This window comes from Gouania willdenowi, chromosome 18 (assembly GCF_900634775.1).
Source record: "Gouania willdenowi chromosome 18, fGouWil2.1, whole genome shotgun sequence".
Classification (NCBI taxonomy): domain Eukaryota; kingdom Metazoa; phylum Chordata; class Actinopteri; order Blenniiformes; family Gobiesocidae; genus Gouania; species Gouania willdenowi.
Window position 1 is genome coordinate 3,378,134 of NC_041061.1, and position 27,819 is coordinate 3,405,952.

At 37.0% G+C, this 27,819-nt stretch overlaps 1 protein-coding gene across 4 annotated transcripts; it reads left to right on the forward strand.

Annotated features, from left to right (window-relative positions):
* The first annotated feature begins 121 nt into the window (after window positions 1–121).
* On the forward strand, window positions 122–27,381 carry apold1b (apolipoprotein L domain containing 1b). Of its 4 annotated transcripts, none has more exons than XM_028473891.1 (22): window positions 122–260; window positions 4,981–5,053; window positions 5,134–5,184; window positions 8,051–8,089; window positions 8,165–8,230; window positions 8,939–9,004; window positions 9,072–9,131; window positions 9,197–9,256; window positions 14,443–14,514; window positions 14,588–14,650; window positions 14,716–14,775; window positions 16,033–16,095; window positions 16,182–16,235; window positions 16,795–16,860; window positions 19,177–19,248; window positions 19,950–19,997; window positions 20,085–20,129; window positions 20,803–20,877; window positions 20,961–21,000; window positions 23,637–23,682; window positions 23,759–24,173; window positions 26,711–27,381. In XM_028473891.1, exons 2-22 carry the CDS (start codon window positions 4,982–4,984, stop codon window positions 27,188–27,190), a joined length of 2,013 nt encoding a protein of 670 aa, XP_028329692.1. In that variant the 5' UTR covers window positions 122–260; window position 4,981; the 3' UTR covers window positions 27,191–27,381. The 4 variants fall into 4 exon arrangements, with proteins under 4 accessions (XP_028329692.1, XP_028329691.1, XP_028329693.1 ...); XM_028473890.1 differs by lacking the exon at window positions 122–260 and adding an exon at window positions 2,317–2,605; XM_028473892.1 differs by lacking the exon at window positions 122–260 and adding an exon at window positions 2,317–2,594.
* The last annotated feature ends 438 nt before the right edge of the window (window positions 27,382–27,819 follow it).

Here is a 27,819-nt window from a genome sequence, read left to right on the forward strand (position 1 = left end):
TTAATAATCAACACTTCAACAAATACTCATCAGGAAGTCACCAAAGACACAAGGAAGGGTGGGAATATTTACTTAGTTTAATATTTACTTTATCACAAGGTGAATCCAACACTTTAATAATTACAGACTGAAATCGGTTCAGTGGCTTTCTGATGTGATGCAATAATTAAAGATAAACAACTAAAAGGCTTTAAACTACATATAAATACATTTAACTTGTCTAGAAGAAAATCAAGGAGGAGGAAAACTTTCTCTTTCAGGTTTGTAGACATTTTTAAAAACTTAAAGTTCTAAAAAGTTTTTTCTGCTGCTGTTGGCTCTGAAAAAAATACAATTATTCACTTTTGTTGAAGGAACGCGTAATAGTCTAATCATCTGGTGTTTCAGGTTAAGTTATTAGTAATCACTAAGTGGCTTGAAAATCAGTGGAAGAATTTTTTTTTTGTTTTTAATGGAAGAAAATGAAGGTTTTTGCCCGTAATTTAAAGCTTTGTTTAAAATTTGCTGAGAATGCTCATGTGAGATGTCCTTTAGACTTTTGCACCTTATGACTTTGTTTCATCACTTTAATGCGTTAACGAGTTGCTTATGGCTAAACCTGATAAATGTAAGTTAGCTTAAATAGCTAGCTCTTGCTAATGAACAAGCATCAAATTAATGTGACATATTTTTTTAGTCTAAATGAAGTATATGTATAGATTTTGATGTTCTAATGTGTTGTAAATGTAAATACTGAATCTGAAAGTGTAAATAAAGGCAGTTTGGGAACAAGTGGGATGAATTTATGCTAGTGCTATTTGAATTTTCTTCAAAGTTCTCCGATTACATTTTTTAAATTTTTTTTTTAGAATTTGTCAATAATTCAACAGGTTTACAATTTAAAAGAACAATAAAAACATTGGAACAAAAACAGGATTTTACAGGCATCGTGCTAAGCTACGTTAACTTAGAGATGCTGACAGTAAATTGTATAAAACTAGGGTTTTATTCCCCATTTTTTGGTTTTTGTAAGAGTTTAAAGTTGTCGTATAATTGAATAATAAAAAATTGGGGCTGACTGAAAACTTTGTTTTATGGATATGAACTTTGGCGATTACTTACATCCATATTTATCTTGAAAATTCAATATTGAAATGAAAATTAGAATGTTCCAATAATTATTGGAGAACAGAACATTGGCACATTTATTTCCAGTAATGAAACGTGTCAGAAACGGTGAACCCACTCCTCTGGCGCCCTCTAGTGGCCCAATGACGAATCTTCACACGTTTGTGATTTATTTATTCAACTGTTGGAACATGATTTTCATTATTTTAAAAATGTGGATAAAAATAGTTTGACACTGTAGGAATAATGTTTTTAATGTAATTTTTTACTTTGTTCAAAATTATTCTGCAAGCCGAATTTTGTTTACAAAATTTCATAGTTTTTGTCGACTAAATTTTTTCAAGTGACGATAACGACACTTTGACTAATTAAAAGAAATAAATGTATATGCATACTATGTCAAAATATTGACACTAGTTGTCAACTAATAAAAATACAAGTATAATCAGAACTCGTGATTGTGTGGTCTTAACGTTTTTGTGTTTGCAGAGGCAAAATGTTCGCCAAAATAAACTGTTCGGTGCAAATTAGTCCCAATTTAATTTCTATGGGGGAAAAAAGTAAATATTTTGCAAAGGAAGCAAAAGCTAATGTTGCGCTAATAACCAATATTTGTATTGTGCAAGGAGCAAAGTTGATTTCGGCGCAGAAGCAAATATACTACAGTTCTTAATCAGCTACAATAAATAGAAATGTTTCTTAACGAAGTCGACCACATTTTTGTAAAGGTAAAAAAAAATGTTGACGAAATGTGTCAAAAATATTGACATTTTCTTCTAATAAAAAAAGGTATAATTTTATTCCATTGGATAAAAGTAAAGTGTTCACGAAGAAAAATGTTGGCAAACATTTTGCCATAGTTTTCGTCAACTACATTTTTTTTAAAGTGACAATAACAAGACTTTGGTAAATAAATAAAAAATTATGTTGATGAAAACTGTCAAAAATATTATTTTCATCAACTAATAAAAATACAAGTACAATATGATGAAATTCAATCAGATCTCATGTGATTGTGTTCTTATGCATTGATCGCATAAAATCTGTCTATTTGAAAATATGAACATCTCATATCTGTAAGATTTCTGATAAATCTTAATTTCATCAGTTGACTAAAACGAGACTATAACTGAAATAGTCACATGTTAAAGCTGAAAGAGTGATATTTCTTTATGAAAATGCAAAAACCACAAAGGGGAATAAGCCCCGCCCCCGCCGGTGACACAGGTGAAACAAATTAACCAAAGTTTATCACCAGCGGGAAATGAAAAGTCGAGCTTCCTTTTGAAACCCAACACCCGGCTCTCCCTCTGTGCCGAGGAACCGGTTCTCTATTCCGTTCTGTGATGTAAACAGGGAAAGTTTGTTCCGCTCTTCCTGGTTTTAACCGTTCGTCCTCCTGCTTCTTCACACCGAGGTAAGGCCCGTTTCATCCCGACCTCTCCGACATTCCTCCGCACACCAACCGAGCAGGACGCCGAGAAAAGGTCACCGTGGCGTAGGTTGAAGCTCGCCGAACTCTGTTACAAAATCATGAAATTGTAGAAAAACTCGATCGTTCTGCTGTTTTCTCATCTTTAACAAGATTGTCTGTTACTTATCTCTGCGTATTTAGGATAGTTTGTTAATGCGGCTTTATTATGGTTACAAACAAATTTACAATACGACTTTTAAAGCGTTGTTTCACCATTAAAATTCAGGATTTACAATAGCCGTGTCACATTTAAAAGGTAAAGTTTTGTTAGGAGTTTGATATGCGTAAGAAACAAAGTAAAATTATTTTCTTCAGTAAAACTTTCATCGTGCGTTTTTTACCAACTAAAATAAATCAGACAAAGTAGTTATATACGTAATTGGTATATAAATAAGTAGGTGGTTACTTAAATACAAAAAGTAGGGAGTTTTATTTGTACGTACGTAGGTTGATGGACAGGTACGTAGATAGGTAGGTGGGTAAATTCGTACATTGGCAGCAAAGTACTTTATTGGGGTGGGGAACAAAGTGTCAGTACATTGATAGATATGTACACACTTTATGTAGGTAGGTGGATATGTATGTATGTATGTTGTTGGGTGGGTATAGGTACTTTAGTTGGGTAGGCAGGGAGGCAGTTTATTTCGTATGTACGTAGGTAGGCAGGTATGTTGGTACAGACAGCTAGGTAGTTTTGGGTATATAGGTAGGTGGGTATATGTTGATAGAAAGGTATTTTATTGGGGTTGGTAAATAAAAAAAAAAAAAAAAAAAAAAAAAAAGTAGGCAGGTGGGTAGCAGAGTACGTCTCTACATCGGTAGATATGTAGGTACATGGGTTCGTAGGTAAGTGGATATGTACATATGAAGGTTGGTACTTTATTAGGGTCGGTAAATAGGCAGGGAGGTAGTATCATTTGTAGTTAACGTCTGAAGGCCAGAAAGGCCATTGGAACCTATTGTAACTGCTTTTAGTAGGGTCCGAAGGCCAGATTAACCTTTTTGGTTTTGCCCCTTAGAATGCCCAAAGTCTCAACAAAATTTGCTGCACCTCAGGCCTCCTAAACAATTAGATAATTTGGCGTAACGAAAAAAAATTGGTAAAACAATCGCAAAACATCACAAAAACTGTGATGGAACCGCACGACCGGCAGGTTTGTCCGATTCATACGAAATTCACCAAATGTATTATTGACCCCAAGATGAGCAAAAAGTTACATTATGACCTTGCCCAAAACCAAACAGGAAGTCGGCCATCATGATTCAAAGGTCAAAAATGGCGAAATGCATTTGCGCGAACTCAACTGAGGGGTTTCCACCAATTCGCTTCAAACTGAAAATTAAAAATCCTTGAAGGAATTTGCATAACTCTAACGGTGTTGTTGTGGCGCTGCCGCAAAATTGCAATGCTAATTTCTGAAGCACGTCACAATTAAAAAAACTTAGACACAGTTCAATCAGCCTCAAATTTCACACAAATGACACTTGTCCAAGCCTATTCATGACTGCCTTGAAACATTTCCCATCATGCCTTGTGTTTCACCGTTAGCAACTATGGCACGCCATAATAGAAAAATACATATAACTCTAATATACAAAGTTCAAACTGCCTCATGTTTGATACACATGACGACCCAGCCCTAAACAAGACTCAATGTGAAAAGTACCCATCATGCTTTGCGTTCGAGACTGGCACCAACCGTGCGCTTTTACTAACTAAATAAATCAGAAAAACATAAAACAGTTTTTTTTTTTTTTTTTTTTTTTTTTTGTCTTAGTTGTTGCTACAAAATAACTTCAGCTTTAAACAGGTTGAAAGTTGCCAAATTGCGCAACAGTTTTTCTTTCTTAAAAAAACAAAACATTATTGTTTCTGTAATGTCTCCATGCTAAGTAAATCATTTTGACATAGTTATACATTATTAGGCTCGTTATGTAATTCGGCTGTTTAATGTCCTAAAAAAGAAGAAAAATCAACGTAATATCACTGATTTGTAGCTTGCACTGATTAGTTCTTCAGACCATAATTATGCACCCCTGTTATTTTGGGGATCACGGGCTGAAAAGGTTGAGAACCACTGTTGTAGACGGATTATTGAAAGTGTTTTTAATTCTTTGTGATTTATTGTGTTTGCCCTACCAAAAAAAAAACTCTTGAATCCATTTATTGACTAGGACTGTACGGTGTTTCGTCCACCTAAGTGGAGATATGATCACTAGAATGTTGTTGCTTTTTTTTTTTTTTTTTTTTTTGACACTATTCCCTGAGGGCGTTGATCCTTATCCAACCAAAAATGAAAAAAAAGCCACTAATCCAGCCCGTCCGCCTTCATTCAATAGGCCTGAATGTGTTTGTCCTTGTTTTCATGAAACACGACTCGTCTTTTCATCCATTACAGAATGAACATGTTCAGGAAGGACAAACTGTCCACGGCTCAAACTCCAGAACTTCCACCACGACCCGTCACAAAGGTACGACCAATCACCAGCCGTGGTCTTGTTGTTTGTGAGTCAACTGTGAAGTTTCTGAAAATTGTTTTCCCAACTTTCAGAATGTGGACGCTTCAGTTTCAAATGTGACGGAGAGACGAGACGCCTCACAGGTTAACACTAACACTAACGTTAGCGATCCATCAGATAATGGAGCAAAAATCTCAGCTGCTCTTTGTCCTTGTTAGAGCCCGAAATGTAATAACTGGTCAATAATGTAACAAGATGCTGACCCTAAAATGTAAACGTATTGCCTTTAAATTTTTTCACTAATAGTGTAATCATTTTATTGGAGAACCTTGACCTTTTTTTTTTTTTTTTTTTTTTTTTTTTTATACTTAACTTGGTTCAATTTCAGCTGATTCACTGGACTTTAACTGTTTCAGAGAATTTGTTCTAAATGTTTGGACCATTAGTTTATACTGTATATATAGTCTGTTTGTTATTGCTGTATCCCAAGTCATTTCTATAGTCTTCTGTGTTCAGGAAGTGAGAAGATAACACACAAGAGTTAGTTAAGATACAAAAATGATACAGAGCAGTAGAATTCAAATTTAACCTTAGTGTTTAATGCTTTTACATTGATTTCCATCATTATGTTATAACGGTAAGAAAGAAAAGTGACGTTTACGTAATCTTGACATTTTTGATGAGAGTTCTCCAAAAGGGTTTAATATTATATATGTATATTAGGTTTTACACAATCAGGATTTTTGGGCTGGTCAGTGATAACTGAAACAGGTTCTTTTTTTTTTTTTTTTTCTTCAGCAAACAATCAAATTCCTTTGGTACTATCTGATACAGATTTACGGAAAATGAAACTGTACCACATTTCTGGACCTGAATGCATCTTTGACTCTGAGGGAGCGGGATAGTTTGTTTCCATGCAGGACCTGAACATAATATTGCAAGCACAAGAGCGCATGAGCCATGCACTTTTAAAAATGCGATGCAGAGCGCGAGCACTTAAAGATGTAACTGTGAGCTAAACCATTTAATTTAGTCCCTGGACAGCAGCTGTGTCGACTACAAGAGTTTGAGATGAAGCTGCAGAGTCAGACACTGGAACTACATGAAGTCTCCATTAGCATTAGGAGCTAACACATTTCCTGTCTCATCGTTTACAATGGATTTCCACTGGATGTTTATCTGCTCAGAAGCTGCGTAACTGCATCTGTTGCAGCAGGGACTAAGAAGATCCCGCTAACTGACGTGTAATCGCATTTATAATACATTTATGTGATTCAGCCATGGATAAATGCAATGTCACGATTTTAAAAGTGATCGAACCAACCATGATATCAACGGAAAGGTCTGGAATGGAATTACGATATTTTATTCTGTCAATTCAATACTTCCTGTCCCGCCCTGGTTTATTTTTGTTAAATTGCTGCTGCACAGCTCCAGCAGAAATGGAAGGGCTGCATATTTGCTGCAGAAAACTCTAGCATGACTCAGCAGTTATGGTGCTGTGCTGGTGCGGATGCGGTGGAAATTGGGGGTCATAGTTTGTATTCACAGGTGCACAGCGGAGGTGGGACGCACGCTTCTGTGTCCACCGTCACCCTGAAATGGACAGAAGTCTCTGCTATGAAATCAAAACTCAACGAGAGTGCATCGCTCCGCTATAGGACTCTACATTTTTACATGCTCAGGCTGAATAGACCAAACAAGCTCACACACACACACACTAACAGCAGACGCTGCCCTCGTTTTCTTCCCCAGTACACTATGGAAGAAGTTAGGCACTCAGCCGCTTCGCTCCAACCGAGACACATTTTCACCATTCGCTGTTAGGTTTTCAGCTTTGTGCACAAATGTTTGCTTTATGTGACGCAGCTTTATTTCACTCACATCTCTTCAGTGTAAATTAGTTGGTAAAACATATGCAATGGGAGCGTGTACAGAAGGTTTCATCACGACTATGACGTCATTGATCGGCAAATTAAGAAATTACAGTCGCTTGCATGAATTGCATGAATGCAATATCAGCCGATCCGATACAGGCGATTAGATCAGTGTAAAGCCTAATACATATGCATTTGTGTATCATACCACTCTCTACATTGAAGCAATTATCCCTTTAATCCATAATTCATTTTTCATTTACTCATTTTATGATGGAATAAAATTATTATTTCGGACACATATTTTTGCCTGCCCCATAATGTAATAACGCATCCAAAATGTAGCAAGTTTTTACATTTTTAACAAAGTTTACTTTTTGGTCTCAGCATTTTAGTTCCATTATTGACCAGTTAATAAAGAATGCCCGACATGTAATGACAATTTGGGTTGTTGTTACATATCAGGCTCCAAGAGTCCTGACTCGGCTGAATTGACACGTCTAAAAGACAGGGATGGTAAAAGTTATAAAATTTCCAAAGATCAGTTTACATTTTTGAAATTGTAACATGATTTTGTCACAACAAAACACTGTAACAGACTCAGGTTTATGGTTCTGACCAACGTACAGAGGTGTTACTTAAAGGTTACCTTTAGTAGTAATATATATACATATATATAAAAAAAAAACAAAAGATGTTCAGTTGGTCTACACCTGACATAGGCAACTGAAGGCTTGAGGGCCACATATGGACCTCTGTCTAATTTTGTGCGGCCTCAAAGTGAAAGTACAAATATGACTCCTATTATAGAAAAAACAAACAAATGTGCCAAATGATTACACAATACTTGACTCCCCAAACACTCATGACAAATACACAAAATGAGGGAAAAAAAATGTACAATATGACAACAAAAATACACAAAATGACAAAACTTTAATGCTCATGCTTTTCACGATATAAAATCCAATTAAATTCAAGCAGGCTTTAGTTTTTTCATAAACATTTTATTTTCTGTGGATATCATTTATTGTAGCTTGGATTCATATAAATATTATGCTTTATTATGTTGTTATGCTGTGAACAACTACTGAATTAGACACTAAAGTGACTCTTTGACTTCATCCTGCAGGAAACTGAAGCTGGACCACCTTCCAACACAAAGACCAAGGTGAACACAGGTTAAAAGTCGGTGTTAAAGGTATTTAAATGTGTTTTTAACACTGGTTGTTTGTGTAAACATCAGAGATCGGGAGTGATGGGCGTCATGCAGAAGGTTAACCCTTTCAAGTCCAGCTCACAGGCCTCACTGGTAAACGGCTCCACCTGCAGCTTTTTAAACAGATTCTCCACTGTTTTTACAAATGTGGCCTAAAGTCTAAAATGACCTTATTATTGTTTTATTAACTTTTAAAAATGGGGCTACGTTACAGTTTAAGAGCCTGTGTTCCTCCATCTTGAAATCACGTGACTGATGTCACACGGCCCCACTGCCTGTAAACATCCCATTGTTTTCAATATGAGTGAAGCATTCAGCCTGATTTTTAGATCATTTAGCAGCTTTTTTTTTATCATTTAGCAGCTTTTTCAGTCTAAATGACAATTTGTGCTGCTTTCGGTTGCTCTTGATGATGATGTAACCCTCTTTTGTTTACGGAAAGAGGATAAAATAATCTGACCACATGAGGCGACAGATGTAACTCTGTGGTTTGGTAGTAGACAATGAAGCAGGGAAGAAGAGCTCTCCTAAGGGACATTTACTCTCCCTTAAACAGTGCGCTTACATGCTCTGGTGGCTGAAGTTGAAGGACTTCCACCCAAAAGCTCTTCTCAGGGTTTGTGTCTTCAACAGTCAGTGATTTACTTGCTAACTTCAGCCATCAGAACGTATCAGCTCACTGTTTAAGGGAGAGTGAAGGTAGCTAATTAAAGTACATTTTAAAGGTTTAGATCACATTTGTAAAAACAGTGAATTATCTGTTTAATCAAGTATAGATGAAAAATATCAGTTTGTGTCCAGGCCTCCTCCTCTTCCTCCTCCTCGGTAACCAACGCTCCATCGTTAGAGTCTCTGGAGTCCAAACAGGTGACGTTAATAATTCTGTACACATGACCTGTCCAGGCACCAATAAACGTGTGTGTGTGTGTTTCAGGCTGCTGGGGGGTTCCGGGGGGTCATGCAGAAGGTCAACCCATTCAAGTTCAGCTCACAGGTGACGATGCTTTGTCTGTGTCCAACCCGACAGAAGCTAAAGCGCTGACTCGTCTGTTTTCCCAGGTTTCCAAAACGTCCTCGTCTGAATCGCTGAACCAGAACAAAGCGTCCAATCCTGATCAGGTGGGAGGAGCTTTCACTACAGCCAATCACATACCAGATAAATACCATAGCAATAGTCTGAATGACGCTAAATTAGCAGTTAGCATGTTAGACGCTTCAGCACTCTGTAATGAAACCGACACAAGAGTAAACTAAAAAAACACAAATTAACAAAACCAACAAGAATAGTCACTAACATTAATGTGAACCCAACAGGAGTTGAATAAAGCCTAAACGTGTGTAAATACACGTCTTCACTTCTCCGTTTAAAAGTTTATCACAGTGTGGTGTATAAACTGTGATTATATCTGTTATATTAGCATTAGAATAATGACCGATCGGAGCATTAACACAGGAAACCACAAAAAGTCTGTGTGTTTGTTTGGCTGCACTTTATTTTGGTTATGTTGTGTATTTTTTTTTTTTTGTTTTTGTAGTAATTTTGTTTCTTGTAGTGTTTCATTTTGTTTTTCTACATATTTTTGGATTCTAAGTTTATATCTTGTACATTTTACTCATTTTGTGTTTTATTTATTACTTTGGATATTAATGATTTCTTTTTGTTTTTAAAATGTTGGGTTGTTTTTGTCAATTTGTTTTTATGGTGTTTAATTTGGTGTTTGTTTTTTTTTTTTTGTCCTTATGTATATTTTTTCTCTTTTTTTTTACATTTTTAGTTTTGTATTTTGAGTAATTCTTTGCTTTTTTGTTCTCATTTTGTATGATGTACAGTACGTCATTTTCTACGTGTTTTTGGAGTCACTTTGTAAATGTAACTGTTTATTTTATATCTAATTTTGGATGTTAATGATTTGGCTTTATATTTTATCATATTTTTTTTTTATCTTTTTCCTCTCCTTTTGTTTGTATATTTTACGCTTTGTGTTTTTAAAAAAAAAAAAAAAAAAAAAAAAAAAAGTTTTTGTATATTTTTGTAGTCATTTTGTTTTTTGCAATGGTTTGGTATACCTGCCTTGGGGGCCACATGATCTTAGACTGATAGCTGTGTGTGGCTCCCGTGTTTTATAATAGACTAGTACAGTACCTGTTGGAAGTATGTAGTCATATAGTGGGAGGAGCTTAAGTAAAGTTGTTAATTATGGCCAAATGAGTGAAGGTTGGATGTACAAAGAGGTGTACATACTCTGTGGTGTTGTAAAGGAGTTTATTTGTGGGGACAAAGTAAAATAGCATTTGTGATTTCACTGGTCTAATTCTATGGAACATGTGCATGATAAATGTTTTTAACTCATTTTCATATATATATATATATATATATATATATATATATATATATATTTATTTTTTTCTGTAATGTTTGTTTTTTGGAGTCATTATGTATTTTTGTATAATTATTGTTTTTTGTTGCCATTGTAGTTGAGGATGATCTGATACTGATATCAGCCATAAAGGAATATTGGATTTTATCAGACTGCATCTAAAATCTCATTTATATTGTATTGTATTTATTCACTTGTAGAATACTGTCAATCAGTGGTTGCCAAACTTTTGGCAGTCGCTTGCCCCCTACTTCTGCGCACTCAAACACGATAATGTTGGTAAGCTACTAATGTAGCCACAGCTGTCCTGGGGCAGACTGACAGAAGCGAGGCTGTCATAGTGCACCATAGCCCCCTCTGACCACCACCAACACGCACTCACACAGGCATACTCATACGAGGCAATGTGGGTGAAGTGCCTTGCCCAAGGACACAATGACAGATACCACTGGGGTGACTGTCCCCCACTGTGGCACCTGGAATTCTCAGTGGTCTCCATCCACCTACTAACCAGGACCAGACCTGCTTAGCTTCAGAGATCTCATGAGATCGGCCAATGACAGGCTGGTATGGAGTACCTGCTGCTCGGAAACACGTGTTAACCAGTTTTATTATTATGATTTCATTATTATTTAAAAGCTTACCTCAGCCTATGTATATGTTAATAACAGGAACCATGCACAATTATAAAATGTTTATAACCTTGTAAATATGCAGTAGGAACAGTGTTGGGAACGTTACTTTAAAAAAGTAGTTATAGTTACTCACTACGTTAGTAACTAAATTACTCTATAATAAAAGTAACTCATTACCAATGAAACTATTTGCGTTGCTAAAGTTGCTATATGTCAAAGAATTCAGATTTTTTTAGATGCGTGTCGTGAGGTGCTTCATTAAATTTGAGTTGCTTACAATGGATGTTGACAAAGTCTTCACTCATAGATATAATGAACACTTCACATGTACGTTCTTGTCTTTGACCACAATTAATTTAATGTAGTGTTTATATCATCACCGTAATAATGACTTTTCATCAGACTGCTCCACGCTCACCATCTCTGCTGCTTCATCAAATCTGTAGTGGTTGTGTGTGCGTGTGCTGGCACATGAGTAAAAACACTGGCTCTAATTGGCTACCATTAAACATGACACCTTGTTTTTAACCCACCTCCTCACTACAGCTGAGTAAGAAGCCTGGGATGCTTTTTGATAACAGTTTATTCAATCAATACATGTAACGCACCGAATTTAACGTTCAGTAACTGTAACGGCGTAAAAAGTAATTAGTTAGATTACCCCGTTACTGAAAAAATGAACGCCGTTATTCCTAACACTGAGTAGGAACTACTACACTGCCTTATTGAACTGTGTAAAACAATAACCAGGAATAGTGGTGAAGACAGTAGCTCTAACAACTGGTATAATGATAAACTGGGTGATATTAAAGCCTATGAATGCTGTACGCGGAGGAATTTACTTTGTCTCCAAAATATTTCCGGGTTTTAGTATCTCCCAACTTTAGCGCATACAACACACTGTGGCCGAGTAACTCCACCCCTACAAATATATATGAACCCCATAGATGCAGCTCTCATCATATTTGCTTTTTTTTTTTCAACTGTCTTGCTATCGCTGTCTGGTGACGTTTTACTATCAGCTGACGAGTTGATGTAGAAACAGTCGACGTGGAAGGAAAGTGATGTCTTTTAACCACTTCATTTTTAACGGTTTGCCGCGCGCAATGAAATGAGCACCAGTCACTCATGAGTGTAAATCAATCAATTACATCAGTCTGTGAGAGCGAGGAGTATGTTTGCACAGCTGGAAACCATCGGTCTAGGACCCATTGAATTAGAACCCTACCGTTTTTTGCAACAGCAAGTGTGGATGTTTGGGAATGCAGGTTCATGAGCTGGACTTAGAGTGCGGACTTTATTCTCAAGATGGATGGCGATAAGTGTATTTTTTAGTTCTGAATTGTATCTACTGTAAATGATGCCTGTCACACCATGTGCTGTGAAAAGAAGAGGAGAGGGAGGGGCGGCGGTGGTGCAACCCCAGAGCTGCGACGCCTTCAGAAAAATTTGTGGCTAATTAAAAATAGCAAATTTATGCTAAACGTAGGAGATGTTAATGCAATGGTCAGAATTTTTTTCATCATCAAAGCATCAAAATAATTAGCGCCCCATGCAATAACACTGCACCTGGCGCAGTGCTTTAATAATTTATCGTTAATATAAAATGTATCTGCTCTGTCATTGTGTTGTGCAATAGTGTGTTTAGTGTGTTACCTTCATGCTTTCATCAGCTTATGAAATAATGAGATTGTTTGGTGAACTGATAACTACGTGGTTAGTGAAAATGTATATATTCGTGAGTGTGTGTGTGTGATCATCAAAGTGTTGTGGTTTTAATGTTTTCTATTCACAATAAAAAGCAGAAAAATTGTTTGTGGTTGATTTATTTAGTTATTCTATACAATAAACCAGTGAGCAGCTTGCATAGATTTTATTTGGACACAACACATATTTGGCAGGTTTTAGTTAAGTACAAGGTTAATAGCTAAATGTTGATAGCATGATCATATATGCTAATACGTATCAATTTTCAAGAATAATGAAGAATGTGTTTTAAAACCTAAACCAATGGGTCCCAGACCTCAAGCCTACGGCCTCTAGTTGGTGCTGTGGCGAAAAAAATGCTAGGGTCCTAATCCGAGGGTCCTAACTCAATGGGTCCTAGACCGATGGTTTCCAGCTATGCAAACACAATCCTCAGAGCAGGGTGACTGTTCATGTAATGAATTAGCTCACTACTAGAGGACAGTCTTACAAATGCATGGAGGCTCCTACCTGCTGATCTATTTATATTCTTGTTTCCGATGTTGTGACGCTGTTTTTATCCACGTACCCCCTGTGACCATTGGCGTACGCGTACCCACTTTGGGAACCTAGGCTGTAGATCATATGTTGAAGGTTAACATTTATGTAGCCAAATGGGTCAGTTTTTCTCATCCCTGCTGTTGCAGTGACATTACTTGATCAAACCTTTTCTAACATTCCACACTACAAAATATGTAATAAAAGTATGTATGATTTGTGCTGATATCGGTATCAGCCATTACTCAAGGCTGCAATATCAGTATTGTGTATTTTCGTATGTTTTTTGGTGAAGTTTTGTGCGCTTCTGTTGTCATTTTGTGTATTTTTTGTTTAATTAGTTTTGTGTATTTTGAGTCATTTTCATATTTTTGGTGTGTTTGGTTTTTTGTTTTATTTTATTAATTTAGTATATTTTCATTATAAATACCTTGTGTGTGGTGAGGGTGTGTTGTGAGATGTGTGTGAGAGAGAGGCTCACTACACATTACGTCACAGGTTGTTGAAATGCATGTCTCACGCTCAATGTGTGAGACTTGAGAAAAAAAACGGACCCGGAAGTACCACGAAAAATTTAAGTTTTGTTACACCAAATAATTCCAAAATAATGGATACACACAATGGGACCATGTGGTCATATTCAACTGATTAGAGGTTGTAAATGAACAGAATGGTGTGCTAGCACCCCCTCACACTGAGGTCAAAAGCTGAATAAGTTTCATTTCTGGGTAAACGCGAATGTGCCGTCCGGGCTAAATAAAATTAAAATAAACGTTTTCAAACTGCCAAATAAGTCCAAAAGTAACAGATGTACACACTCGGGCTATGTAGAAGCTGTTAGAAAAGTTTCAGGTCAAACAGGCATTGCGTTGGGGAGAAATTTGCTACACGCACGCAGAACTTCCCCGCTTTTATAGAGATTTTAGTGCCTTGGTTTCCTTGCGCTTCATCTTCTAGTTTCAGAATCTTGGAATGTTCAAACGTGTATACAGTATAATATATATTTCTTATGGATTAATGAATGTTTGTGGGTTACTCTTGGTTTCAGGGGCCACAGATTGATCCTAAAGATGATTCTCGTAGTTCTCAGGAGAGCCTCAGGGACGTTGAGGACAAACAGGTGATGATCCAACACTGGCTCTGATGTTCTGTTAAAAAAAAAAAAAAACTCTTCTCATCTTCTGTTCTTCTAGAATCCAGGAAAGATCAGTGGAGTGTTCCAGAAAGTCAACCCTTTCAAATCCTCCCAGACTAAGGTACCACTTCCATCAGAGCATCTGCTTTACCCCCACATCCTCACATCTTTGTCTTTGTCCTCCAGGAGCCCCGCCCACTAAACCAGGAGCTCTCCTCCAGCAGTGGGAGTTTAACAGAGAAACAGGTACAGAACCTTTAATAACGTCTCACACGGCCAACCCAATGGTTTCTCTCAAAAACATAATACTGACCCTTAAAGGCCTTATAAAATTGCTTTGGTTTATTGCTACTTATTAAAGGAAATGAAACGGTGTCGAATGTAAAGAGCAAAATATTGATTAGCTAACCCAAATACATCGATCTCATGTCACTCATAACGGACGTTAAAAAAAGGTACTTATTATAAACTATCAAATTACATTTAATGATGAAATCAAATAAATTTTTACAACAAATCTTAAAAGAAACTAATTGAAACATTCAAGAAAATGTTTATTTACTTTAAATTAAGTCCACCTGTCGTGGGAAATTCAAAGAAACCTTAAGAATAAAAGCACAGCATCCTTTCTTGACGGGGAAAACGGTGAATGGTGACATTGTTTATTTACTTGTGTGTGTAACAAGAGCTGACCTTTGACCTGAGGCAGAGATGGGTGACTTATCACCGCAGGGCAACACAAATTTCATTTATTTTATTTTTTACATCCCAGAGAGTCAAGTTATCAACATTGAGATGAGACTGATCTGAGCATTAATACAGGAAGAAAAAAGTGTGTTTTGTATGTTTTACTAATTTGTTTTTGTTATATTTTTTTTTTGTCATTTATAACATGTTTTTATCTTTCTTTGTTTTGTGTTTGTCATTTTGTGTATTTTATTTGTTTTGTGCGTTTTTAAAATCACATTTTTGTTTTGTATTCTGTGAGTAATTCTTTGCATTTTTGTTTTGTTCTCATTTTGTACATTTTTGTCCTTTTCTTCGTGTTTTGGAGTTGCTTTGTTTTTATCATTTTGTATATTTGACTAGTTTTGTCTTTGTTGTTTTTGGGTTTTTTTTGTTTTGTCATTTGACATTGTTTTATTTCTCTCATTGTGTTTGTTTTTTTAATATACTGTATATGTTTTGGATGTTAATGATTTGTCGTAGTTGTCATTTTGTATTTTTTGTCTTTCATCACATATTTGTTATCTTTTCCCTCTTATTTTGTATTATTTTTATTGTTTTTTTGTCATTTTGTAGTTTTGAGTCATTCTCGACATTTTCCTTTCACTCACTTTGTTTTTTTTGTTTTAATTTTGTGTTTTTTGAGTAATTTTGTCCATTTTCTTTGGGTGAGGCAAAATAAATTGAGGAATGTGAGGTACAGATTAGTGCAGTCCTGTGTGCTTCCTGTAGAGGGCACAACAGTCCACATTCTGACTGTAAACTGTTTGACTTCAGAGCCACAGGATGGGATTCAGAGACATGATGCACAAGGTTAACCCCTTCAGGACTTACACACAGGTTAGCATCAAACACACACACTTTAGTGTTTGTGTTTAAATATAAAAAAAAAAAATAGACATTGAGAAACTATAAATCTGTTACAGTTACCTGAGGGTGAAAGTCAGACGGATTCTGGAGTTTCTTCAGTCAGGACGGAGGTAACGTGTCATCAGTTTTATATTAGGAGTGGAACTCAAACTAATTTGATTTGTGACTGTAGGAATTTAAAGATTTTTGATCATTTTTACCCATTTTCTGTAACTTCACCAAACTCACCATATTTTAACCTATTTTCATCATTTTTTCTTCCATCACATTTCAATGCCTTTTCTGAACATTTTTTCACTTTTCAAGACATTTTCAGCACTTATAAACCTTTTCCACTTATTGTCACATATGTTGACCCATTATTTACCAGTTTAAACTCTTTGGAAGTAATTGAGTATTGTTAAATAAACGTGGTTTCATTAATTTGATTCTGTCTGATTCATTAATGCATTACATGTTGTGGTCAATTAAAACACAATGAACATGTATTAATTTAATAAATTGTGGTGAAACTGTTTATTTTTTAAAACGGTCATTTGACTGTAGGATTGAGTGACAGTGTAAATGAAACTCCCTTTGATAAATAAAGAACTGTGACGCAGGAGGATTATTGTTGGCGTGCCCACGCCTCGTTGTAGGTGTTTTTACAGTGTTATGTTTCTGCCTCAGGTTCACAGCGACTCCTCCACCAGCTCTGAGAGTTTAGACGCTGACGTCTGCGCCACGGAGACACGTGTGAGTTGTCACAAGTTGTTGGGGCGTTGAATCCAAAAACAGGCCCTGGAAATTGTCCAGTGCAAACCAGCAGCATCCTGTTCCTCAGTCACTTCATCAAACACAACAATAAACAAGATTTAGTGACTCAGCAAAATGTGAACACACCAGGAACTAGTTTTACCCTCAGCCTCACACTGTCGGTAAATGTTTCCAGGTCGCTCGGTTGCATTTTTCTAATTGTTGTTCGGCTTGTTTTCGGGCAGCTACGATATATAATCAACTGATAAAAATTGTGTGCCAGGTATTTTGTTTTGAAAGAATTGGACTTCTGCTTTAGTGTGCATAAGTGGTTTGTTCTATAGTTACTGACTCAGTTGGTTAATTGTCTGTTAGGTTTTAGTTTTTTAGGTTGGTTAATGATTTATTTGGTTATTTATCTTAAGTTTAGTTTGTTGTGTTGGTTGGGTAAGTGGTTAGTACTTAGTCAATGACTTAGGTTGAGTAGTTTGTTTGGTTATTAACGAGTTATTGGCTTTATTTTTTTTAGTTAATGGTTGGTTCAATGGTCCCCAACCTCTGGGCCGTGGACCGTCTTGTGCTGGCTGCAAAGACAGAATCAACTGATAAAATACCTGGATAACATTTCAATTTTATTATTGATGACATGAACTTCCACTTTTGGGTGCATCAATTTTTATTTCACCTCATTTGTTTTGGAAGTGAGGCGTCCAGATACCAACAAGCTCCTCCCCCTGCTGCCATTGGCTAACAAGGTGGTTATTGAATAATTGGTTGAACATTAATTGTTGGTTATCTTATAGGTTTAGTTTGTTGGTTGGATAAGTAGTTGGTTGATTAGTTATTTAGTTAATTCTCTCAATTGTAGTTTAAGTGGTTGTTTAAAGGGATCCTCCACTGTTTTTACAAATGTGTTATGTGAAAATGTCCTTATTAGAAGATCTGTCTAATAAAACGCATTATTATTATTTATTTTAATTAACTTTTAAAACTGGGACTACTTTAACCTGTGCACCGCCATGTTGAAATGATGTCATTGATGACGTTCTTTTAGTCCATTGTTCTATAGGAGGAAGCATTCAAGATCATTTAGCAGCTTTTTCAGTCAAAATAACAACTTGTGCTGCTTTGGGTTGCTCTAAAAATCAGTAAAAGTTGATGTAAACCTCTTTGTTTACCGTAATTTGATAAACAAAATCTGTGAGCTGAAAAAATCTGACCGCAGGGGGCGACAGTTCCAACTCTGCTGTTTTATAGACGCCATGAAGAAGAGAAGCAAAAAAAAAAAATCCAGACTTAAACCATTAAACCATACCTTCAACCATTTCTTTGCAACAGACAGATTCTACTTGGGTCAGCATTAATGAGCATTGGATCCTGGTTACCTGTATTTACATGCACGGAGCTCTTCTTCTCTGCTTCATGGCGTCTACGAAACAGCAGAGATGGAACTGTCGCCCCCTCTGGTCACAGATTGTTTCTGCTCACGGATTTTGTTTATCAAATTTCGGTAAACAAAGAGGTTTACATCGACTTTTACTGATTTTTAGAGTAACTCAAAGCAGCACAAGTTGTTATTTTGACTGAAAGAGCTGCTAAATGATCCTGAATGCTTCACCTCCTTTAGAACTCAATGGACTAAAAGGGTCGATTTACGTCATCAATGACGTCATTTCAACATGGCGGCACACAGGCTCTCAAACGGTAAAATAGATTCCATTTTTAAAAGTTAATTAAATGAAAATGGTGCAAAATAGCGCGTTTTGTTAGGCATAGATCTTCTAATAAGTACATTTTACAGGTTTTAGGCCACATTTGTAAAAACAGTGGAGGATCTCTTTAATGAATTAGTTAAGTTGTTTGGTTAATTATCTCAGGTTTAGTTTAGATTAGATAGACTTTATTAATCCCTTGGGAAGGCAACAGGGTTGAAATAACATATAAAGTTATTGAGTTAGTTAATTACCTTGGATTTTATTTGTTGCGGTGGTTGGATGAGTGGTTGGTTCCTTAATTAATGACGTAGTTGGTAAGTCATCTTAAGTGGTTTGTTACGTAGTTATTGAGTTGTTTTGTTCATTATTACTATGTCAGGTTAATGAGTTGGTTGGTGAATTGTCTTAGGTTTTGCTTGGTTATTGAGTCAGTTAAAAACATACTAAGTTTCTGAAAGCATAGGAAACGTCAGAAACCAATTGCGTTTTGTTTAGAGATAAAGAATGATCAATAATTTCATAGCATCAAACGTCGGTTCGTCACAGATGTTTCCTAAAGCTCCTCTGACGCTAACGATGTTTGACTCCTCCCACTCTCCAGTCTGTTTGGTACGTGGACGATGACGTGAGCTCAGAGGTCAAATCGCAGCCGGCTCCAAAGAAACGAACCATGGTGAGTTGAACAGATCGTTATAATAACGTGTGCGTGCGCAACATGTTTTTTCCTACGTCAGCGCTGAAGTAGAAACACACATTTAACAAACAAATAATCCTGTTTGTACGTCTTGCACTTTAAATGTAAATTAAATCTCTGTTTCTGTGTTCCCATGGAAACAAACGCAGCTCCTTTGAAGTTAATATATGTATTTACTATTTTATCAACACATACAGACCCCCCAATCTAACAATATATCACTTTAAATTACAATTATGATACTAAAATCCTATTTATAATATATATTTATTACTGTTGATAATGCATTAGTATTAAATCATCCATTTTCTATAAAACTGTTTAAAAGTTATTTAGTTTTTTCACAGTAATGATAAATCTAAATGTGGTTATTAGATAATTTTAAATCCTTCATTTTTACATTTTCTATTACAAAGTTAAATAATTATAATTTAGATATTGAAAAATTAAATCACTGATATTTCATTATAAAATGGTTTGAAATTATTAAATAATTAACAGTAATAATAAATCTAATGGTATTAATAATTAGAATATTATTTAATTAAATAGTTCTATTATATTTTCTTCAATTGTATTAATAATTTTGGGTTAAAGGGAAAATAAGGAGGATAACACGTTGACAGACGAGGACGACAATAGTTCAACTGAAGCTTTAACTCTGAATTCTTCGTCCTCAGACCTTCAGGATCAAAAGAATTCTTCCCTCTGCATTGTTTGGGACAAAGGTGAGGTCACTTCCTGTTCCTTTCAAAATAAAGCTTTTGTAGAAGTTTGAGATGGTTTCAGTAACAGTTTGTGTTTTTCACACTCAGAGCTCGTCCAATGTGTCGAATGCTGACACTGAAGCACAAACGCAGGTCAGTGAAGTTTGATAAAAGTGCCCCTAGTGGCCAAAATGTACAGTGTGCCTTAAGTAAAGTATTTATAATGTACAGTGTCTTTTTTTTATACCAGTTTGTCTTTTTTTGGAAGCTCATTAACAACAGAACTTAACTAACTTTTTTTGCAAAAGTATGTTTTTTTTTTTTAGCTTTTTATCAACATATTTATAATTTAAATGGTTGAATAAAATCCAGGAAAATCATATGTAATTTTTATTTTTTGCAATGCATCAAATTATGTTATTTGTTTTATTTATTTGTGACTTTTTAAATCGATGCAGTAATTCTGACAGTTATTAAAAAATAATTTTCATTTTAAGTAAACTTTATGATGTACATAGAAATGACAAATAAAAAGTGTAATAGTAATGATGATAACGGTACAAATAGTGTTTTGGTCTTGATATTCTTGCAATACATTTTGTTTAAAAACGTGTAATTGAAAGTAGCTAAAATGTTTATAAAAAGATATAATTTATACTATTTATATAGATACAAGGTAAACAAACTCTACTATACCGTCAGTTCTATTCTACAGGTGTCTTTTATTTTTAAGGAACGATTTAGTGTTTTGTTTTTTATAAACTTGTTTATTTTATGCATGTTTTTGTTTCTGTAGTAAATGTTTTTCTTTGCTTTTATTCTGGAGGTGGTTGAGGTTCAGACCTTGGAGTTTGCTGAAGTTCCTGTTCCTGGTGAAGAAACGGCAGAGGATCCTTTAGATGTGAGAATCTTAATTCTATACGTGCACTTTGCCTGCGCTTTAAACGACTGTTCCACTGAGTGTGTGAAATGTGTGCTTCACAGGATGAAGAGGGATTGCTGGCCTGGTGGAGAAGTGTTGAGGGTTGGTTTGGTTTTATTATTAAATATTAAACAACAGTTACACTGGCTCACCACTAGAGGGAGCAATAAGTTAGTTTACCAACCTTTAAAATTCCAGGGACATACCATGTGATGCCTTATTGTTGTGGAGCGGCCTGGGCACCACATGCGGCCCTCGGCCTAATTTTGTGCGGCCCTTAAAAACTAATTTTAATAATTAAGTTGGAAGTAATATGGAGCCCCAACATAACACAAAACTCTACAAACATGCACAGAATGTCAACAAAAGTACACAAAATGATGACAGACGCACTAAACAGCCACTCAAACACAAAATGACTACAAAATCAACAACATATAGAAAAGGATTTCAAAAGATACACAGTGTCAGAAAAATACACAAAATAACAACAATGACACAAAAACACACAAATGGGCAACAAAAAAGTGCTATATTGACAAGAAAATGGACAAAATGAATTCAAAAACACAAAATGTTAAGAAAAAAACCACATAGAAAACCCACATGTGTATATATATATATATATAATATAACATATTAAAGTGAATAAAAACCAAGAATAACTTGAGTTTATTTGGACAGTTGCCAACAGGCAGGTCTGCTGCTTCGCTTTAGCAATAGGTGAAATGAGTCAACAAAGGAATTTGTTAAAAAAAAGGGAAACTTTAAGCATTTTTTGTTCATTTTGTCTGATTGGAAATTAAAACTGGACCAAAACAAAATGATCAGATGAAATTTAGTTTGTCGTCTTTCTGATTTGTACTTTTCTTTCATTTTTTTTTGAAGTTTGCAGATCAAAACTGCAACTTTACTTCAGTTTTCATTCTTTTATTTAGTTAAAACTTCCGGAGAGCAAAAGTCGACTATTCCTTATTCTGTATTATCTCGGTTATAAACTACCTGCTCCATATTTTCATTTCGCACTATGGATGCTTAACTTATCACCATATTTCATGCTTATTTTTGTCTATTTAAGCACATTCACCATTTGTTATGCCCATTGTTTACCATTGTTGTCCCAATGTTGACACTTTAAACCCTTTATACCATTTTTTGTCTGTTTTTGCCCACTTTAATTTTGCAACTATTAACCAGTTTCTCTGGTTTTTAAAAACCTTTTTCACCACAATCATTTTGCTAACTTTACCACTTTTAGGTACAGTGTGGGGCCCCGGTCTCTGGAACCTTTATTTTGGGGCTCGTGGGTTGGAAAGGTTGAGAACCACTGGTGTGAAGAACTTAGATTCCTTTCAGACGTTGTGAAATGTCGTGACCTGTATGGGGGGTTCTCCTCTGTTGGTGTCGTAACTTTAACAGATGAATGCATTCATCTTGATTGGACTGCTTTGTTCTACTGGTGTCCTGGTATTTTGTCCCCAGGCTGAACTAGTTTCTGTTCCTTTCTAGTCTCTGATTGGTTGATTTGATGATGGTAAATGATGATGACGAATCCTCCTTGTTCATTCCAGATCTGCATCAAACATTGTTTTTCTAAACTAAGGATCCAACAAATGTGCTCAACTATTAAGTAATTGGATAAAATGTACTTTAGTTTGATTAAAGCTGATTTAAAAAAAAAAAAAAAAGCTGACTTTATACTAACATTTGTTCTCGTTTGTGGAAATAATAGCATAATACAAACAAGCTCATAGATGACATCTGCCCCCCTGTGTGCGCTGTATACAACTTCACAGCAGAGGTCCTGGCGACAGACACACACACGTGACGTTTATATCGACCTCAGTCCGCTCGCTTTAGGCAATAAATGACAAATTAAAATATATGAACTAATCCCTTAAAAAGCCTTAGTGGAGGCTGAACTGCCACTGGTTCAGTTTTGGATCCTCACGCTGTGCTGGTAAATCAGAGATCGCTCCTTTCACTATGCAATGTTGTGGAAAACTAGTAAATATAATGTCTCACACTTCCTCTGTGGGATCAGGATTTGTCAGTGGATTTATTGACAAAAAAGCAAAACAGCTCAGGTATCAGTAATAACATGGGCTTCATTTTGTATTAATTTGTTTTAATAATCCGTTTTGATTTGTTCTGAATGTGTGTATGCTTAAATTACAGCTGACACCTTGTGTCACGTTTACTAGGAGAAAAGTGGTCATGTGATCAGGTATGTCGTGTTGTGTATTTGTGAAAAAGTTGTTTCCATAGTGCTTTTGAGATACATTTCAATATCAAAACGTCCAAAATTCCTTCTCATGAAAGCGTAAACATTTTTTTACGATATTTGAGTATTTTTTTTTTTTAATTCAGGTGTTTCCATTACCAGTTTTTATTGCACTGTTTAGATTTTGCAAAATTCCAAGGGTAATGGAAACGCAGCTTCAGTCACATTATGCTGCTGCAGCACAAATCCACTCAGATGATTGTACACAAGGTCAGACCTGACGGGAGATCTGATCGTAGCGTTCGTTCAATGTCAGAATTGATAAATACCGAAGCTTGCGTGAATTTGGTCGAACGCACGTTGCACGCTCAGATCTTAACGTACGAATGGTTGATAAATGAGGGCCAATATGTTTTCCTATCCTCAGTTAAGAGTGTTTGTACGGCTCTTCGTGATGTGAACGGAATTGGTTTGTGTGACGATGTTTGATGTGAGACAAAGGTTTGTTTTTTAGGTTGGGAGGAGTGGAACGAGGCCAACCAGGACGATGAAGCAGAAGAGTACGTAGAACATTTCTGAGGCTCTGTGAGCAAAAAACGGCTCTTATTTTGAAACTCCACTCTTCGTTTCCTCCAGAGTTGTAGAAGAAGCGGCCGACCGTGTCTTCATGGCCGCCCGCCTTTTTGTCCGCTTCTTCAACCAGCGTGGCGGTTCCCTGCAGCAGCGAATCCTGGAGCTTCTCAGCCTCGCCGACGCTGCCGACAACTTCCACAAGAAGACGGTGACGGCCAGTGTGGGAGGGGGTGTGGCCAGCGTGGCTGGCTCCATCACCACCATCACGGGCCTCATCCTGGCCCCCTTCACCGCGGGGACGTCGCTCATCGTCACGGCCGTGGGCATTGGCATCGCCACGGCAGGGGGCGTGGCCTCGGCCTCGGCCAACATCACCGACACGGTTCACTCTAAGACGGACCGCAAGAAGGTGGAGAAAATGATCCAGGACTACCAGGAGGAGATCAGGGACATCAAGGAGTGCCTGGACTTCTTACAGGTGAGGCTCCATTAGGCTTTACACGATCAGGATTTTTGGGCTGATCAGTGAGTTTAAAAAAACAAAAAACAATCACCGATCATGTGAATTCAGGTTGTTTTTTATAGGTACCGCCCAATACCTTTGGTACTACCTGATACAGAGTCACGGGAAATCAAACGATACTACACTTCAGGTCCTAAGCGCAGCCTTGTGATTGTGAGGGAGTGGAAGAGTTAAAGAATTTCCATGCAGGAAATGAACATATATACAGTAGTCCCTCGCTATTTTGTGGTTCACCTTTCGCGGCCTCTGCGTTTTGCTTACAGTGCAATTTTGGATGCTTCTACTCCATGGTTGAATGGGTGAACAAACCGGTGTCCGTGTTGACGTGATGTCATCGTCAACAGACTCTAAATGCGTTTGGCATCAATGTCTGATCACTAGCAGTGTGACTCTGAAGTGCTGTATGTTTGAAAACAGGTTTATGTTTGAACTTTGAGAATGTTTCAACAAGAGAGAAATGTTCATTCCTGAGGGGTTTTACAGCCTTAAAATATGTATAATAGTAAAAAAATAAATCTGACTACTTTGCGGATTTCACCTATTGCGGGTTATTTTTAGAACGTAAACCCCCCCCCGCAATAAACGAGGGACTGCTGTATAACTTTTGTTGTCAGTGTGGGTGCGTGGCCCTTTAACTGCGAATGAATGCACTTGCTGCTTGACCAGTGTGTGGAGTGAGGGAGCGTGTGTGCCAGGAGCAGATCGATTGTAAACTGTATGATGTTTTTGAGTGATTGGCAAAGTAATTGTTGCAGCTGTTGAATTAAACCGCAGTCCCGCAGAGAGATGAAGCTGCGGAGGCTGACCACACTGGAACTACGTATAGCTTCCGCGAGCATTAGCATTAGGAGCAAAGACATATTTACTGACTGTGGCATCGTAAAAGCTGCTGCTGCTTCTAGTCCATATTCACAGGTGCACAGCAGAGGTGGGGCACATACACACACACACACACTTGCGCTTCTGTGTCCATCATCGCCCTGAAACGGACAGAAGTCTCTGGTATGAAAGCAAAAGTAAACGGGAGACATCGCTCTGCTATAGGACTTTCCATTTTAACTTGCTCAGGACGAATAAACAAAACAAGCTCACACACACACACACACACTAACAGCAGACGCTGCCCCCGCTTTCAGAGCCAGTAGACTTGGGGAAGAAGAACGGCGCTGAGCTGCTTCGCTCCAGCCGAGAGACATTTTCACCATTCGCTCATAGGTTTTAACCTTTGTGCACAAATGTGAGTGAAATAAAGCTGTGTCACATAAAGCAAACATCTCTTTGGTGTAAATGAGACGATAAACAATGCAATGGAAGCATCTACAGAAAGGTTCATCACAACAATGACATCATTGATCGGAGACATTACAGCCGATCACATTAATCGCATAAAATGCTAAATATCGGCCGATCCTATATAGCCGATCAGATCGGTGTAAAGTCTAGGCTCCAGATCCCAGAGTAACTATGTGCATGGACCGCATTCTTCTAGCCTGAGGTGAAGGTGCAGGCCGGCACACGTAGAACAGGTTGTGTGACATTAACGGGAAATCTAGTCATCTCTTATCTGAAGACACGCTGTTAACAAAGTATCTGTAAGTCCTGGAATCATTTACAACAACACACGAGGAAGTGACATGTAGGGGATTTTAACAAATGGGTCAATTCAAATATCCAGGTTAAAAGGAGAATGCCTGGCTTTAGCTTTAAATAATTGCAGGAAAATGTACTTTTAAAATGGCTGCAGTCATGGGGAAAAAAGCATGGAAAAATTGCGATTCCCCAAATGTTGTGGAATATACATTGAATTTGTGTATTTGGATATCTGAGATATCCTAGCTGATTCATCTACAACTGAATTATTTGGTTATCTGGACAAATCATTTGTTTTTTCTGTCTTTTTAACTTTCTCCTGAAGGCCAAACTTGGTTTAAAGGGCCAGATTTGTGCTGTATGGCTGCGTTATGTGACATTACATAATGTGTTTAAGTGTGCAGGAGTAGGGGGACATTGGTTCAACTTAAATGTCTGAAGGGGTACGTGAGTGTGAAACGTTTGGGAACCACTGCCCTACACTTATATCACATAATGAAAGTCATTTTTAATCTCAAATGTTTAAAATAACTTATTTCAAAACCCTGCAATTTTTTTCAAATTATTCCACAAAATCTCCCCAAACTACAAAAAATTTGGCCACAAAATCAAAAAATAAAGTGAATCTCCTGCAGACACTGAAATCTGTCACTTTTTGCATTGATATAATCGGTGCCATACATATGTTATAAACGTATAAGTGCATGTACAAATTAGTGAAAAGTAAAGCACAATGATTAAATTACAAATTTTCCCGCCTAAAATCTTACGATAAACTGCTCCGTATATGGCGCCTGAACTAAAATGAGTTTGACACCTCTGATCTAGAACGTTTCCATCAGTGTGTTCAGGATGTTTGGTGCCGAAAAGGTGAAATTTAACGTAAAAAATCTGTTAAACAGGCAGGAATGGAGACGTTGGAGGAGTGGAACTTTGAACAGTATGCTGAGACCATCGCCAAGAAGCACCTCAACCAGAACGTCAAGCATGTGATGAAGGAGGGCGGCCGGGCCGGCAAGGCTCTGGTCCTCAACACGGAGAGCCTGATCAGCACCGTCCAGGTCCTGAGCGTGGCTGGTGGTGCCGCCAAGGCCGCGCAGGTGATGAGCGTCACCACGGGCGTTATGTCGGGCCTCTTCTTGGCCCTTGACGTCTTCTTCCTGGCCAAGGACTCGGCGGAGCTAAAGAAAGGTGCCAAGACGGAGTTTGCGTCCAAGATCCGGGACGTGTGCAAAGACCTGCAGGACGGCCTCCTGGAGCTGAATCACATCAAGGAGGAGCTTCAAAGAACCATGGACGGCATCGAGGTGGAGGTGACGGAAGACTTGGACGAAGAGGTGTTGAAGTCGGATCTGAAGAAACTTTATGAACTCGAAGAATAAGCCAAGAAGGAAGAACTTGGTGACTTTACCTCAAAAGCACAAAGGACCATGAAGTTACTGCACATTGAAAGGGGTTTTTCTGGTTTTATAGTCTTGATATTTATATTTTAATGTAATTTAAATAGTGTCAAATTAAATGTAACTTTTTAAATGTGTTTTTGTAGGAAATAAATGGTATATTTCTCACCTTATGACTTCTGTCGTTGGTTATTTGGTCTTAATGGTTGATACTTGAGATTTTAGATCCAGAGGTAGTTGCAGACCAATCAGATTACTGGTTGCTCTGCTTCCTTGTTTAGAACCAAAGCTTTAAAGTGTGAAAGCATGGAGTATATGAACATTTTTAATTTCAATTATGGTTTGAATTTGCGAAAACTAGAGAAACTGCAGGCATCTGGTTCACTAAACCCTGGTTAATTAACCTGTTTGAACTTTGAGTTGTTTGAAAGGTTTTAGTTTGAGTGGCAGTGAGTCTGAGCATATCCTGAATTTATTTCTCAGGTTGTACAGATGACTTGACTTGCATGAAAATAACTCCCTAAAACACTTGTTTTTTAAACTTGCGTCAAACATGGCCTTTAAAGGATACCTGTACTAGTCATGTTTCCAACAACAATCATGTTTTATGC